Source organism: Phocoena phocoena, chromosome 2 (assembly GCF_963924675.1).
Source record: "Phocoena phocoena chromosome 2, mPhoPho1.1, whole genome shotgun sequence".
In the NCBI taxonomy this organism is placed as follows: domain Eukaryota; kingdom Metazoa; phylum Chordata; class Mammalia; order Artiodactyla; family Phocoenidae; genus Phocoena; species Phocoena phocoena.
Genome location: NC_089220.1, coordinates 15,155,601 through 15,170,774, shown reverse-complemented (window position 1 = coordinate 15,170,774; position 15,174 = coordinate 15,155,601). Strand labels below are relative to the sequence as shown.

Below are 15,174 nucleotides of genomic sequence, written 5' to 3'. Positions count from 1 at the left end.
ACATTCCAGTGTCATCTTAGGAGCATGAGAGAAAAGTGGGAAGATGGGGCTCAAATTTGATACCACCTCCTTCTACCTGGTTGGCCTTAAGCTCGCTTCACCTCCCCCATCCTAGTATTAGAGGGGTTCAAGGACAATGTGGGGAAAATCAGTGAACTGTAAAGTGCTATACCAATGCAAAGTGTTAGTAGTAGTATTACAATCAGCTCCTTATTTGTTCAGTGTTTCGCAGACTAGACACTAAAATAAAATTAGAGCAAAGTTCTTGGGCACTAGTGAAGTAATATCCAAATTGTAACAGGGAAGAGCCAATCTGACTACATGTTGGATCTGTTTCTTTTACTTTAACCTTTGCTTCCTGTTGCTTTTGTTCACTAAAAGGATAGTGTCTGTACACAATGGCCTGCCTCAGGGAACCCTGCCCCTCTGCCTGAATGTTAAACCCAAGTGCCTTTGTTCAGGGAAACATCCAGACCCTGTCCACCTGTGGATGGCTGCCAGAAAGAAGAAATTAAAACATCCCCACCCTGAGGCTGGCCATTTCAGGGAACATTTGCAAGTCTTATAGCCTTTTTACTTTACTTCCTCATCCCCTCCCCCTCTCTGTTCTATAAAAGAAACTGGCATCCAAACCCCGAAAAGATGGTTTATCGGAGACACTAGTCTGCCACCTTCTTGGTCTGCCTTTCTGAACAAAGTCAAAGTCGCTATTCCTTGCCTCAACACCTCATCTCTGATTTATTGGCCTGTCCTGTGGCAAGCAGAGGGAGCTTGGACTTGGTAACAAAATCAGTCTTTAAGTATATTTCAGGCCATCACCTCACATCGGACATAAAATAATTGCTGTTCTTGAGTAATGCTGTATTGTGTGTGTGTGTGTGTGCGTGTGTGTGTGTGTGTGTGTGTATCTGTGTCCCCTGCCTCTGATGAACTCTATGGAAAGATGGTTCTCCAGGTTGACCGTCAACCCTGTTACTCTGAGAAATTTCCAGAAGCTACATTTTAGAGCTTTGCTCTAAACAGGAGGCAACAAGAGGGCCACATTCCTGGATTTTTGCCTCTATTTGTACTGGGCCTGCTAGACTTCCCTGCCCATCCTTCCAGAAGGCTTGATAGAACTTTGAAGTAAGGTATAACAGTGGCTCTAGAACTCGAGACTGCGGGGATTCCTGTTCTGATTCTTCCACTTACTAACTCTCAGATCTTGGGCAATTTACCTTTCTGCCTCGCTTTCCGTGACTGAATGATGGAGCTATTAATAGCACCTACCTTATAGCTTAAAGAGTTACATGTGAAGCCTGAGTAACCTGTGGAGATTAAATACATGTGAAGCGTGATGCAAAAAATAAGCCCTCAGTAAGGATCCACAATTATCATCCTGACCCAGGTTTTCTGTGGGAAGGAATCGTTTCTAAGCTATGTGTCTCCAGGAAAACTAAGCCCCAGGAGAAAACAGGGTTGGTTCCTCTTTTCCCTCCGGAAACTCCACTGTTCTCCTATAGCACCAGGACAAAGGACAAAATGCCCGTGCCCCAGGCTGGGCTGACTCAATGGCTTGGGTGGGCCCACAGCTGGATTTGGGGTGTGGGTATCGATGGGGCAGCAAAGGCTGGGAAGTGAGAGGCAGATGGTCAGGAAGAACTAGCCCAGGACATTAGAACTGGATTTCATAAAGCAGAAGTAGTTCCAGGAGCTCCTCCACCAACTGGCTTCTGGTGACTTTTGGCAGGAGATGACCAGCCCAGAGAGAACATTCTGTTGTGAACGAGAAGGACCAAGGTAGTGCTTAGCTCTGGTCACCCCTAGCTAGAAAACAGCCCAAGCCCTTTCCAAAGACAAAGCTGGTGTTTCAAGAGGACTCAGGCCTGAGTGGTGCACATGAAACTCTTCCATTTGCTGTTTACATGCCGAAGTCAAATCTTGGGCAAACCATGTGCTATCCAGCTCTGGTATTTGGTTTAGAGTACATGTTCTCAAAGCCTACTGCCTGTGCATTTATGGGCGTGTGGCCTGTGCAGTCACACGGAGCCCCACACTCAGAAGGGCCCCATGCTTGGTTTAATGCTCTGCCCTTGCCGTTTTGTCCTTCTTAATCTTTTTCTTTTAGCAAAAGACTGAATTTTCATTTTGCACTGGGCCTTGTGCCTTATGTAGCTGGTCCTGGTGAATAAAGCTAGGCTCCATGGCTTACCGACCTTGAGATACTGAACAAGCTACTTGACATCCCTGGGTCTCAGTCTTCTTATTAGTAAAATAAGGCAAATAAGAGTACCTACCTCATGCAGTTAACGTGAAACTAAGTGAGATAACGTATGTGGAGCACAGTTCCTGGCACCTAGTAAGCACCCAGTAAGTATTAGCCGCAGTGACAGCTATTCCCAAAGCCATGGGCTAAACGTCCAGCCCAAGTGCTAGTCAAGTAGAAATAGCTGCCTCGGTACCTTGGCCAGTACAGCTCTTAACTGAGGCCACAGGCAAGGAACACAGTTACTGACTGCCATCTGGGACCTGAGGAGGGGCTCTCTAGGATCTGGGTAGAGCCAAGTGACTTAATCCAAAAATGCCTCAAATGGAGAATTCCCTGGCAGTCTAGCAGTTAAGACTCTGCACTTCCACTGCACGGGGCATGGGTTCCATCCCTGATCGGGGAATAAGTCTGATCACATGCCACGCAGTGCGGCCAAGACAAAAAAAAAATGCCTCCAAGATGAAATCTAATTGCATTCCATAGCTGTTGGTGAGAACTCAATCATTTTCTGCCCTTCCACAAGTGATGGTTTGTGGGAAAGAATCTGCACACAGGAGTATCATTCCTCCAGCTTAGAAAAACTAGTTGCTGGAGACCCACCAGCAGAGTCAATGATTGAGGCAGGTGGGACTTTCTCACATCAGAATTAGTTACTGAGAAAGGGAACAGGGTGCACAGTGACCTCAACAAAGACAGCAGTCTAGTCTTCTGGCATGGCTCCTGGTTTGGAGAAGAGCCTGAGTGTTCTCCCTTTTGCCATACACTTGGAGATCTTCCTGTATAGCTGAGCACAAGAAAACCTTATTTAAAAAAGAAAAGAAGCTTTGATATTTTCATATAAAAGGGACCTCTGATACTGAGTAATATCACTGCTTTTCAGGAAAAGACCTAAGACCTCTCTAACACATTCTAAATAATGAGCACATTTTTCTGTGTCTGAATAGTACATAGTACATAGTACTCAAGAGAGTCTTTCTGGAGAGCAATTTGGCAAGGCTTTAAAAGGTCCAGGCCCTTTGACACAGCAAGCCCTGGGGGATCTTTCCAAGGAAACAGCCAGAGATGAAGATCACCATTCATGAAGAAAGATTTTCATCGTGATGTTACACTATCACATAAGTAAAAACTGCTTACGACTCCAACAACATGTGATGACAGCATTGATAGTAGAGCCAATGGAACCCATCAAAGCTTATGTTTCTCAAAGAACCTTAGTAATATGGGAAAATGTTTACCGAATTATGTCACACATTATGTGAAACCAAGCAAGCATGCTAATGTATGCATATTTCACGAATAATGAAAACGTTCCTCAGCTCCAGCTGCTCTACTGCCTGTGTCCTAAATGATGGAAAATTTCTCAGCAAGAAACAGAAGAATTAGCAGGCTCTTAGTTTTCTTATCAGCCTTGCTACCACTTGTGATGAATGAATTTTCCACTAAATAACTGGGGAAAAAACCTTATTTCCTCACTGCATTATTCTTACTAACATTGTACTTATGTTTTCTTTAGAATTCTCTAATGGTATGACTCTCTAAAGACCCTCCGCCCTGGAGTCAAAACTTAGCCAGCTAAATGATGTTCAACTCACAACACATTATTTTTCAATTAAGACTAAGTGAGAGAGAAAACAGCATTTTCTCCATTGAATAGTAAAGGACCCAATCTCTAACACTAACACTGAGCCATGATACTGAAGTGGACTTGTGGTTTGGGTTGGGTTTTATTTCTGTTTGTTTTTGATTTACGCTTGTTTTGTAGTAGTTTCCTGTTCAGCCTCCACCTTCTTTCGTATTTTGGGAAAGGTCTCTGTCCTTTGCCCAGATATGACACAGCGTCCTGCCTCTCACTATAGAGGCAACAGCATCCCAGGTTGCCAGGACACCAGCATATGAACTTAGGGACTTACCCAATAGGAAGCTCTAGGACTTTAAATCAAGAGCAAGTAGCCCAAAGAAGGTGGGAGATGGCAGCTGCAGTGGCCAGCAGGGTCAGGCACTGGCTATGAGGTCAGAGGATACTTACTCGCCCTCTGTGATCTCTGAGCCATAAGTGCGCATTGGTTAGAATTTTTCAGTCTTAGGCAAGATAAAACCCAGCGCACACTCGCTTAAGAAAGAAGAGAAATGTACAGACCCCAGTAAATAGCAGGATATTTAACATTTATTTCTTAATTCTTCGTGGGTAGCTTCATTCCAGGCTCGAAGGATGCCAGCTGCACCCTGCTTATCGCTCCTCTTTTGTTAACCCGCTTCTTTACTGTTAGCTGAATTCTAGGCAGAAAAACCCTCAAGGGAAAAAATGAATGGTAGGGCCCCAGGCTTATCCTTTTCCCAATTTACATCCAGTAAGAAAGAGAAGTCACTTCCTCCAAAGCTCAAGCAAAAGCCCAGGAATTGACTTGCTTATTGGCCTAATCCAGATCTCATGTCTGTCTCTGAACTCAGGGCTGTGGCCACGCACATGCAAGGCACTGGATTTCTTATTTTTATGGTTCTAATCTAATTTTAATTCACATTTTTTAATTTAAGTAAGTATAGTTGATTTACAATGTTGTGCTAATTTCTGCTATACAGCAAAGTGATTCAGTTATATATATATATATATAAATATATATATACACACACATTCTTTTTGTTATATTCTTTTCCATTATTGTTTATCATAGGATATTGAATACAGTTCCCTATGCTATACAGAAGGACCTTGTTGCTTATCCATTCTATATGTAATAGCTTGTATCTACTAACCCCAAATATCCAGTCCATCCCTGCCCCACCCCCTTCCCCCTTGGCAACCACAAGTCTGTTCTCTATGTCTGTGAGTCTGTTTCTGTTTTGTAGAAAGGTTCATATGTGTCATGTATTAGATTCCACATGTAAGTGACATCATATGGCATTTGTCCTTCTCTTTCAGACTTACTTCACTTAGTATGACAATCTCTAGATCCATCCACGTTGCTGCATTATTTCATACTTTTTTATTACTGAGTTGTATTCTGTTGTATATACGTACCACGTCTTCCTCATCCATTCATCTGGCAATGGACAGTTAGGTTGCTTCCATGTCTTGGTTATTGTAAACAAAAGGCACTGGATTTCTGAGTCTAGACAAGATGATTCTTCCCCTGTGGCCTGGGGGCCAAGTGTGGGGAAGGGGACCATTAGGGAAATGGTTATCAGGACAAGAGTGAGTAAGTGAATGGGTGCCAAGCAGCAGAAACTGAGTCATTTGCACAAACTCGAAGATTCCAGTGTAAGCACATTAAAAGGGGCAGAAGATGTTACACGTCAAATGTTCCTCTTTAGGCGGTTGGAACCACCATTCCTCAGTTACATAATGTCATGTGGGTCAATGAACACAGCTGTTCAATAAACCAAGCCCCTGGGATCTTAGTGAGTTAACACAATAAATGGGTGCACATCCCAATGTAGCTATAGTGTTTTTCAGTGCATCATATAGGCCACTGATTTAGCCATTTTATAAAAATAAGAATATTAGAATTTTCTTTTTTGTTTAATATACACTAAGGTCTCATGTGTCCAATCCTGGGCACTGGAGGTGCACTTTCCAAAATGTACTTCTTGAAGTGGCCTAGACTTTCTCAATTTCAATGATTTTACTATAAATCCCCCTGAAACACATGACACATTTCCCCATCTTAATAACCAGACCACTGAACACAATCTAACCTGACACTGGTCTTCTCTGATCTACTACAGTGATGCCCTCGGGGGATGTTGAGGTGTATAGCACTGTTTGCCATTACACCAAATGGTGCCATATCATCCTGCCCCCTTTGTTGGATGCTGTGGGATTGAGGACGAATATGACCTAATCTGGTCTGGAGTGTCTGAAAGGTTTCTAGGCCCTAGACTCACTAGCGTAACGCACACCTCTACTACTTGTAATAGTTGATCTTAATGTGTTTGCAGATTTGCAAGCGTGAACCTAGTACATCACATGATTAAGAGGCTTTCTAAAAAGGAATGACAATTCTCTCTGACTCTAGTTTTCTTAATGCACATAACTTTCTTGATTGCACCAATGTAAAAATAACACAGGCCCTAAAGAGGAGGTCTACAACCATAAACAAAATCCTGTGCCTCTAAACAACGCTTAGCTTCTGAAACTTGTGCCAATGGGAAGTCAATCGTCAAAGATGCATCCCCCCAAAAAGGCATACTCTCCAACACCAAAAAGTAAGGGAGAGGGAAAAACCTCCCAGAAGGCAAAGCTGGGCCTCAGAGAGCTATGAGATTTGAGAGATTTGAGCTATGAGAGAGATTTCCTCCCAAAGAGTATAAACAAATGTTAATGAAGGAATCCTCCCACTTCGAGGGTAGAAGAGCATCCCACTGTGTGTCCAACATTGCTATGAACCGGTGACTGTTGTGTGTCTCCCATTCTTCTGAATGAGAGTTTTTATTGTAGTGTGACTTCACTACTTCACTAGTAAATGAGGGCAGATAACTCTCAAACTCTTTTTCAGCAGAGCTGGGAGAGGGATGCAATCTACAGATTCCACAATATACGTAAGGATTACCAAAAGAAGATGAGATTGCAAAGAAGCAACATGGGAAAATAATACAGAGAAGAAGTACAAATCTCAGAAAGTCCCTGCAAAAATCCAGTTATGAAAGTGAGTGTCTCACCTTGAACTTCAAAAGAGATATCCCTATATGTACCAAGTATGGAATGTAGGGTGAAGAGGGAGAGCAGCAGAAGCCCCCCTAAACTTGATCTGATCCAGGAAAACAGAAGAGGCAGAGCTATACAGAGAATAACACAGATGGGTCATATTTGCAGGAAGCACTCTGTCTCTTTGACAACAGGAAAGAGGAGAGTCTTGGCATGTGCTACCAGAAAGGTTACCTGCTTCTTCCTGCTCTGCTCTCCCCAGCCCATGGAAATGTTCAGCAGAGAGCTGGTCCAGGAATATCCAGTTCATTTGGCATCAAGTATGTGAAAAAGACACTGGCCCAGGGACTTCCCTGGTGGCGCAGTGGTTAAGAATCTGCCTGTCAATGCAGGGGACATGGGTTTGAGCTCTGGTCCGGGAAGATCCCACATGCCACGGAGCAACTAAGCCTGTGCGCCACAACTACTGAGCCTGTGCTCTAGAGCCCACGAACCACAACTATTGAGCCTGCACGCCACAACTACTGAAGCCTGTGCACCTACAGCCTGTGCTCTGCAACAAGAGAAGCCACCGCAATGAGAAGCCCATGCACTGCAACAAAGAGCAGCCCCTGTTCGCCATAACTAGAGAAAGATCACACACAGCAACGAAGACCCAACGCAGCCAAAAAAATAATAAAAAATTAAAAAGAAAGAAACTGGCCCAGCATAAATATAAAGCTTCCGTTTTTTAAAAATGTGAAAGAGCAGCAAAACTTACCAGTGAATGTGAGACACTCAGCAGAAAAATGTTGCCCCAACCAGATGAAAAGTGTAAACAACTATGAAGTAATCACCTCTAAGAATCATCACAGAGAAACCACAAAGGTGCAAGAAATCAGGGAGGAAATGGTGAGATAACAAGTGCAGATGAAATGTGAGCCGAGCTAATAGAATGCAGGGAAAAAGTAGGAAAGAAAAAAGTCCCCTAATGATCATAAAAATGAAAACAAAATTGGAAGGAGCACATGGCAGAGTAGGCACTGTGAAAAAATAACAAAAAAAAGAAGATAATACTAACAAGTTGAAAACCAAATTTTAAAGATAAAAAGGAGTAGAGGGAAAACACTAGACATAGAAGACAAGCAAAGAAGTGATGATAGATGTATAACTGGAATCCCCAAAGAACAGAACCAAAATCATACAGCAGAGAAAATGTTTAAAAATAGCAATCAAGAAAACTTTCCTGAAATAAAAGGGACAAAACCTGGTAGCGTTATCAGATGAAAGATAAAGAAATAATCTTTTGAGTAGCTGAGCAGAAAGAGCAAGTCACTTATAAAAGGGAAAAATCGTCTGGCATCAGGTTTCTCCACAGCAACATAAGCATTGGGAGAAAGTGGAGATCCAACAAGATCCTTAAAAAAGAACATGTGAGTCAAGGGTTTCATTTCCAGCCAAACTGCCCTTCAAGTATAAGACCATTTTGAACAACACAAGAACCCAGGGAATATTGCTCCCTGGAGCCATTCTGAAGGCAACTACCTGAAGAAGAGTTTCAGCCAAGCAAGTGATGGTGACAAAAACTATAGCAAAACCATGATGAAAACCAGGGCTAGAGATGAACACCGACAATACTTAACTGTAGAACTATGACTGAAACAAACGGGAGTGCCCAGGTAGCAGAACAGAATAGCAGAATGTGAAATATACACCCTGATGTTACAGAATGATACAATAAGTAATAATTGATAGTGGAAGAAGAAAAGAAGTTGAGATGCTGAGTAAGTTCCCTGACTGCATTATATATAATAATTGAGAGCCAAGAGTTATTAAAGTGGGCAAATCTTCTAATAGAAGCCTAAGCATATTTAATAATGTAAAAGTAAACATTAAAAGGATGGTGTCAACTAAAATTGTGTGGTGGAGAAAGAGAAGAGATGTCATCACCCATAATAAGGAACTAACAGATACTACTTAAAGAATAGAACACTAAGGTTTTTATATGCAATTATAATTATAAAGCTAACCCCTATGACAAATCGTTTAATCCCTATGGCAAAAATACAAAACTCCTCAAGTATAAGAAAAAAGACACAAAAATTGACAAAAGACAAAAATTGGTGCAGGAAGGAAGTAATCATAGCTCGCCTTATGACCAGTTGGAAGAGGAGCATTTACCTAGCAAAATAATGCAACTATTCACATTCACTTTTGATCTAATTAAACTATACTGGGAAGGAAAGAGGACGGGAAGAGAGCCCTTCTACAGTGGGGTGGGGAGGAAGAAGAGAACTGATTCCTCATCTTCCACAATGGGAAGTCAAGAAATCACCTCTAAAATAAAATTCGGGAAGTGTAATACCAATGTGACATTTAAAGACATGGAGATGAATATCAAAATAATCATGCAAAAGAAATGAAAGGGGTTGCCCCAGGGGAGGTGAAAAAGGAGGAGAGGGGCAGAGACTGCTGTTTTACATAACAAACTTTGTGGAACACAGTTTGGCTGTTTAATGTATAACTTCAATAAAAAGTACACTTTTTAAAAAAGAATTTGAGCTCAACTGAGCAATCAGAGTTCAACTGATGGTTCAGAGGTTCATTTTTTACCCTAACCTTTCCACGAGGTCCTTTCAAACGAAAGTTTCCCTAGTCTTTCATTTTGAAAAATGAAATTCTTCATTCTGCTCTGCCTTTTATTGAAAGTCACCACACAAGTACTGCCTTAATCTGACAGTGTTTCCTCAGCCTCCTTTGAACCTCCAGCTGCCATGTATTCTATGAGGACAAAATGTTGATTTTAGTGCCATTACTCAGGAGGGCCTGCAGAGGAAAAGATACTTGCAAATACATTGATACCTATGGTGGTGATGACAGTTCCAGCAAAGAAAAAGGCACTTCCGAGGTCCCAGTGACTGCTGTTGTTAGAAGAGTTTCCTATGGGGCTTACTCCTGCGTTGTCAGCGTCGAGCGCATGCTGCAAGGAAAGTGAGAAAGCGTGAGGTTCGGTGAAAAAGCTTACCAAGGGGCTTCCCTTGTGGCGCAGTGGTTAAGGATCGTCTGCCAATAAATCCAGGAATATCTCACGTGCCGCGGAGCAACTAAGCCCATGCACCACAACTACTGAGCCCGCGTGCTGCAACTACTGAAGCCCACGTGCCTAGAGCCCATGCTCCGCAACAAGAGGAGCCACCGCAATGAGAAGCCCGCACACCGCAACGCAGAGTAGCCCCCGCTCGCCACAACTAGGGAAAGCCCACGTGCAGCAAAAGACCCAAGGCAGCCAAAAAGAATAAACACATAAATACGTTTTTAAAAAAAGATTGCTTTAAAAAATAATAAGAAATGAGTGAACAAACTAAAGTAATAAATGTAGGCACATGATCTTCCCAAAGGTGTGAGAAGAAAGCAATTTAAAATAAGTTTATAAAAAAAAAAAAAAGCTTACTAAGATTTCCTTGCTCCAGAACCTGCAATGATCTATAAAGAACTGGTTATGTGGATGAGGGTACCGTCATACAATGAAATACTATTGTTACAGAGAAAAGCACAGGCCCAAATGGCACCACTTGTGCTAAAGTCCATGGTATCAAACCTGCACTTGATACCTGACTTTATTGCAGTTACGACCTTCCCCAGAAATGTAATCTTTTTTTACTATTTATTCTTTTCTTTTAGTGAAGTATAGTTGATTTACAATATTGTGTCAATTTCAGGTATACAGCAAAGTGATTTAGTTATTGTTTTTCAGATTATATTCCATTATAGGTTATAACAAGATACTGAATATAGTTCCCTGTGCTGAATCCTTGTGCTTCTCTATTTTATGTATAGTAGTTTGTATCTGTTAATCCCATACTCCTAATTTGTACCTCCCTCCCTCTCTCTCCCCTTTGGTAACCGTAAGTTTGTGTTCTGTGTCTGTGAGTCTATTTCTGTCTTGTATATAGACTCATTCGTACTATCTTTAGATTCCACATATAAATGATATCATGTAGTATTTGTCTTTCTCTGTCTGAGTTACCTCGCTAAATATAATATTTTCTAGGTCTATCCAGAAATGTAATCTTAATCAACCAGTCTGGAATTGTCTGGTCAGCACCAATGAGGCAGCCTGTCTCATGGACCTGCTCCGTCCCCCAGAGGAAAAGAGGTAATGTGCATGCTAAAACCCCTGCTAGTCTTTCCCCCCTCTCCCCCCAAAGAAGATGTCCTGACCTAAAAAATAATCCTTTCTTTTCTTTTGATAATAGCTCCTTTGCCCCACTCTCTTCCTATAAAAACCTTCCATTTTGTACAACCCCTGGGAGGACCCCTCTAGCTGCTAGACGGGATGGTGCCTGATTCATAAATCATTGAATAAAGCCCATTAGATCTTCAAATCTACTCGGTTGAATTTTGGTTTTTGTTTTAATTTTTTTGGCCTCGCCGTGTGGCATGCAGGATCTTAGTTCCCTGACCAGGGATGGAACCCATGCCCCCTGCAGTGGAAACGCCAAGTCTTAACCACTGGATCACCAGGGAAGTCCCTGAATTTTGTTTTTTAACACTATACATCCACTTGTTAAAATCAGAAAATTAGTTTTAAATTGGGGGGAAAAATCCATATATAGTATGTTGCCATTTATGTAAAATTTGCAGACATAGGATTTACCCAGTCCTGGCAGAAGTTATGCAAAACGCATACATCTTGTTGTGCATATACATAGAAAGATGTCTAAAAGGACTGGCACCCAAAGTGGTCACTCCCGGGAGGCAGGGTTTCAGTTCCTTTTCACTCTCTTTTTTTCTGTTTTGTTGGAATGTTTTACACTGAGCTTGTTTCAGGAGTTAAGAGCTTGGGCTCCTGGGTCAGACTGTCATGGTTCTGCTCGCTAATCACCTCAGACACTTGGGCGAGTTATTATTTTTTTTTTTAATGTATCTTTTTTTTTTACATCTTTATTGGAGTATAATTGCTTTACAATGGTGTGTTAGTTTCTGCTTTATAACAAAGTGAATCAGTTATACATATGTTCCTATATCTCTTCCCTCCTGCGTCTCCCTCCCTCCCACCCTCCCTATCCCACCCCTCTAGGTGGTCACTAAGCACCGAGCTGATCTCCCTGTGCTGTGCAGCTGCTTCCCACTAGCTATCTATTTTATGTTTGGTAGTGTATATATGGACTTCAGGATATGAGGAGGGGGAAGGGTAAACTGTGACAAAGCGAGAGAGTGGGCAAGTTATTTTAACTTCTCTAAGCCCAAATTTCCTCATTTGCAAACTGGGGATAACAATGCCTTCCCCCACAGAGTCGTTGTGAGGATGAAATGAGATGATTCATGTAATACACTGAGCCCAATGCCCAGCACTGTGTCAGGGTTTCAAAAATAGTTGACAATTTTGTGACTGTCATTTCACTGTCTCCCAACACACACACACACACACACACACACACGGCTCCTTTTAAAAATAAATAACAATGACTCCTCACTGGCTACCGGATTTGGAATTCCATACACCTTAAAATTCCCAGTGACTTGGCCACATTGATGCTCCAACCTCATCTCACACTGTACTATAAAAGCCTCCAGCCCTGGGCAGGAAACTCTATGAGACATCCCCTCATACTTCTGGAACTTTGCTTTGCCCTCCCACAAAAGTACCCACCCTTCAGGGTCTAATCTGGGCCCCATTTCTTCCAGGAGGTTCAGTTTGTACCTTGTAGCCTCCACAAAATGCCTCCGTCCCAGGACTTACGCTTCTGCACCCATACATTTAACGGGCTTTTGATCACACACTCCCTTGCTGGAAATCCTTCCCTACTCTCAGCATGCACAGAATAAGGTGGAAAATTCCTCAGCAGCCCTTCCTGAGCTCACCCTGCCAAACTCCTTCAGGCCAGGGGAGAGGGGAGCAAGAGATTTCAATCAGGTGAGCTGTGGTGAGGAAGGTAGGGGCTTCAGACGGAGGTGACAGAAATATGAGCTACTTCTAGAGTCTCCATTCCCTGGACAAAACTGTAATAACCCCATGTGAATATTGCCAGACACAATTAAATATTGCAATGGGATTATATTCATCCTAAATAATGCCCATAAAGCTCTGTTGAAACAAGCAGACAGGGGCTTCCCTGGTGGCGCAGTGATTGAGGGTCCGCCTGCCGCTGCAGGGGACACGGGTTCGTGCCCCGGTCCTGAAGGATCCCACATGCCGCGGAGCGGCTAGGCCCGTGAGCCATGGCCGCTAAGCCTGCGCGTCTGGAGCCTGTGCTCCGCAATGGGAGAGGCCACAACAGTGAAAGGCCCGCGTACCGCAAAAACAACAACAAAAAAAAAAAAAAACAACAAGCAGACAGTGGTTGCCATAAATTAGATTACAAATGAAAAAGTCAATCATTGTTAGTAACATTTTGCCTTCATTGATCTGAGATATTTCAAACTCTTTAGACCAGGTATCAACCCTTTTCCAGAAAAGGTCGGACAGTAATTGTGGGCCACATATGGTTTCTGTTGCAAACCCCCTAGACAACTTACTGGACAAAGGAAAAAAATCTCTTTTGTTTAAGTCTTTAGTTTATTCTTTCCTGCCTCTAAGAACATGAAATATTATACTGGCCACTGTTTCTAACATAAACGCTGGCACCCCAGAATTTCAAATCCAGCTGCATGGGATGTGTCTTTGCCTGTGGTTTAAATCGGCCTAATCTACAAGGATCGCTTATTCATCGGGGGCTATGCAATTCTCTGCTTTAGAGAAAATACAGATGCCAAGTCCTTTCTGCTGGTAAAATACCCATTGTCACTATACTTTGAGCGCCTTCAGACCAAGCCACAGGCCTTAACTAGTGTTTATAGCCTCATAGTCTATTCAGCTCTGATGGGACCACCTGGAAATAATACCTCAGGGACAGCTCCAGGCCCCAGTCGCTTAGGTAGCCACAGATCACACCATCAATACCTAATATTTACAACTTCTATGAAGCTGCAGAAAGAGTTTGGGTTCAATCAGGTCTCACTGCGCAGAGAATTACACATAAATACCCTACGCAGACCAAGTGCTGCGTATAAACACACAGATCTGCAGCAAAGACGGGCAGGGATAATTATGTGCTTCATCAAAAAATCCAAAGTAAGATTCCTTTTCAAGTCTCTTTTCTTTGAATTATGCAATTTATAAATACTTAATGTTTACATATGTAACCCTGAAGGAAAGTGTCTATCGGCTGAAAGGAAAGGAAATTAACATTTGTTGAGTGTCTACGTTGAGGCAGGTGTTTTAGGAGTGTTCTTCCATTTTATCCCTTCCACAACTTGTGTGTTATTCAATTTTTTCCTTTCTACAACTTGCAAGAACTTTACGAAATATTATCGCTCTTTCGAGATAAGGAAACAGGCTCAGGAAAGTTAAGGAACTTGCCCAAGGTCACACAGCCAGGAAGTGGAGAAGCCAGAATTCAAGTCTTGACTGGCCCAAAGCCACGGTTTTGCCCTTTCCTCTGCATATGGTACCCAGAACACACTCATCCTCCCCCACCCTGTGCTCACCTCCAGACAGAGATGAGGGAGAAGCCTTGTCATTGTCCAAGAATTTAGACAGAAGGGACCTCACAAGCGATCATTTCTAACTAGACTACTTCCCTGAACATGTTCATGGGGGCACCAAACTTTATTTGGCTGCTGGAGCTGGTGAGAGCTTAATGTCTCAGCATTAAATTTTAAATTAAAAATAAATAAATAAAAATGGAGAAAGGTTGATTTTATAGCCTGAAAGGGAGGGAACAGAGAAAAGAGAGAGAAAGCCCCGAAAAAGGAAGAGAGGAAAGCAAAAGAGACAAGGTGTCAGCTGAGCTCAGTTAGCAATGCCCAAGACTTCTGAAAAGCAGGTCCATCTAGTACCCAGTTTTAACTTGCTTCATATGTGTGGTATAAATTCCTCTCTCGCTCCCCCAAATCTTCAGTAAAGTGGGCTATACAAGCAAATGCCCTGGGGAAGTGGTTTTAAATATAAGGATTGTTACGGGCACTGTGGGCCAGAATGTGATTTAAAACCAGAAGTAAGAAGGAGAAAAATAAGGTCTCTCACAAGTCACCAACCTCTTGGTAAGATTTTAGAGGATCCCCAACCCCAGGAATGAGGTTTGATTCTATCTAGATCATATACATCAGAAAGACTCCAGCAAACAAGCAGAATTAAAATGAATTAACAAACTCAGGTTACATACCTACAGGGGAAACCCAGTATAAATGGACTGTTATCACTTGAACCAACAGCATCATTTTTAACTCAATAGTTCTGATTGAATTCATACTTCTAACATTA

The 15,174-nt window shown here is 42.4% G+C and overlaps 1 protein-coding gene across 1 annotated transcript in view; it reads right to left on the bottom strand.

Moving 5' to 3' along the window:
* The window catches only part of KCNK10 (potassium two pore domain channel subfamily K member 10), a 136,666-nt gene that overhangs the window by 39,000 nt on the left and 82,492 nt on the right, over positions 1-15,174 (bottom strand). The window contains exon 3 of the mRNA XM_065871568.1: positions 9,732-9,849. Coding sequence (XP_065727640.1) covers positions 9,732-9,849 — 118 coding nt within the window. The remainder of the gene's footprint in view (positions 1-9,731; positions 9,850-15,174) is intronic.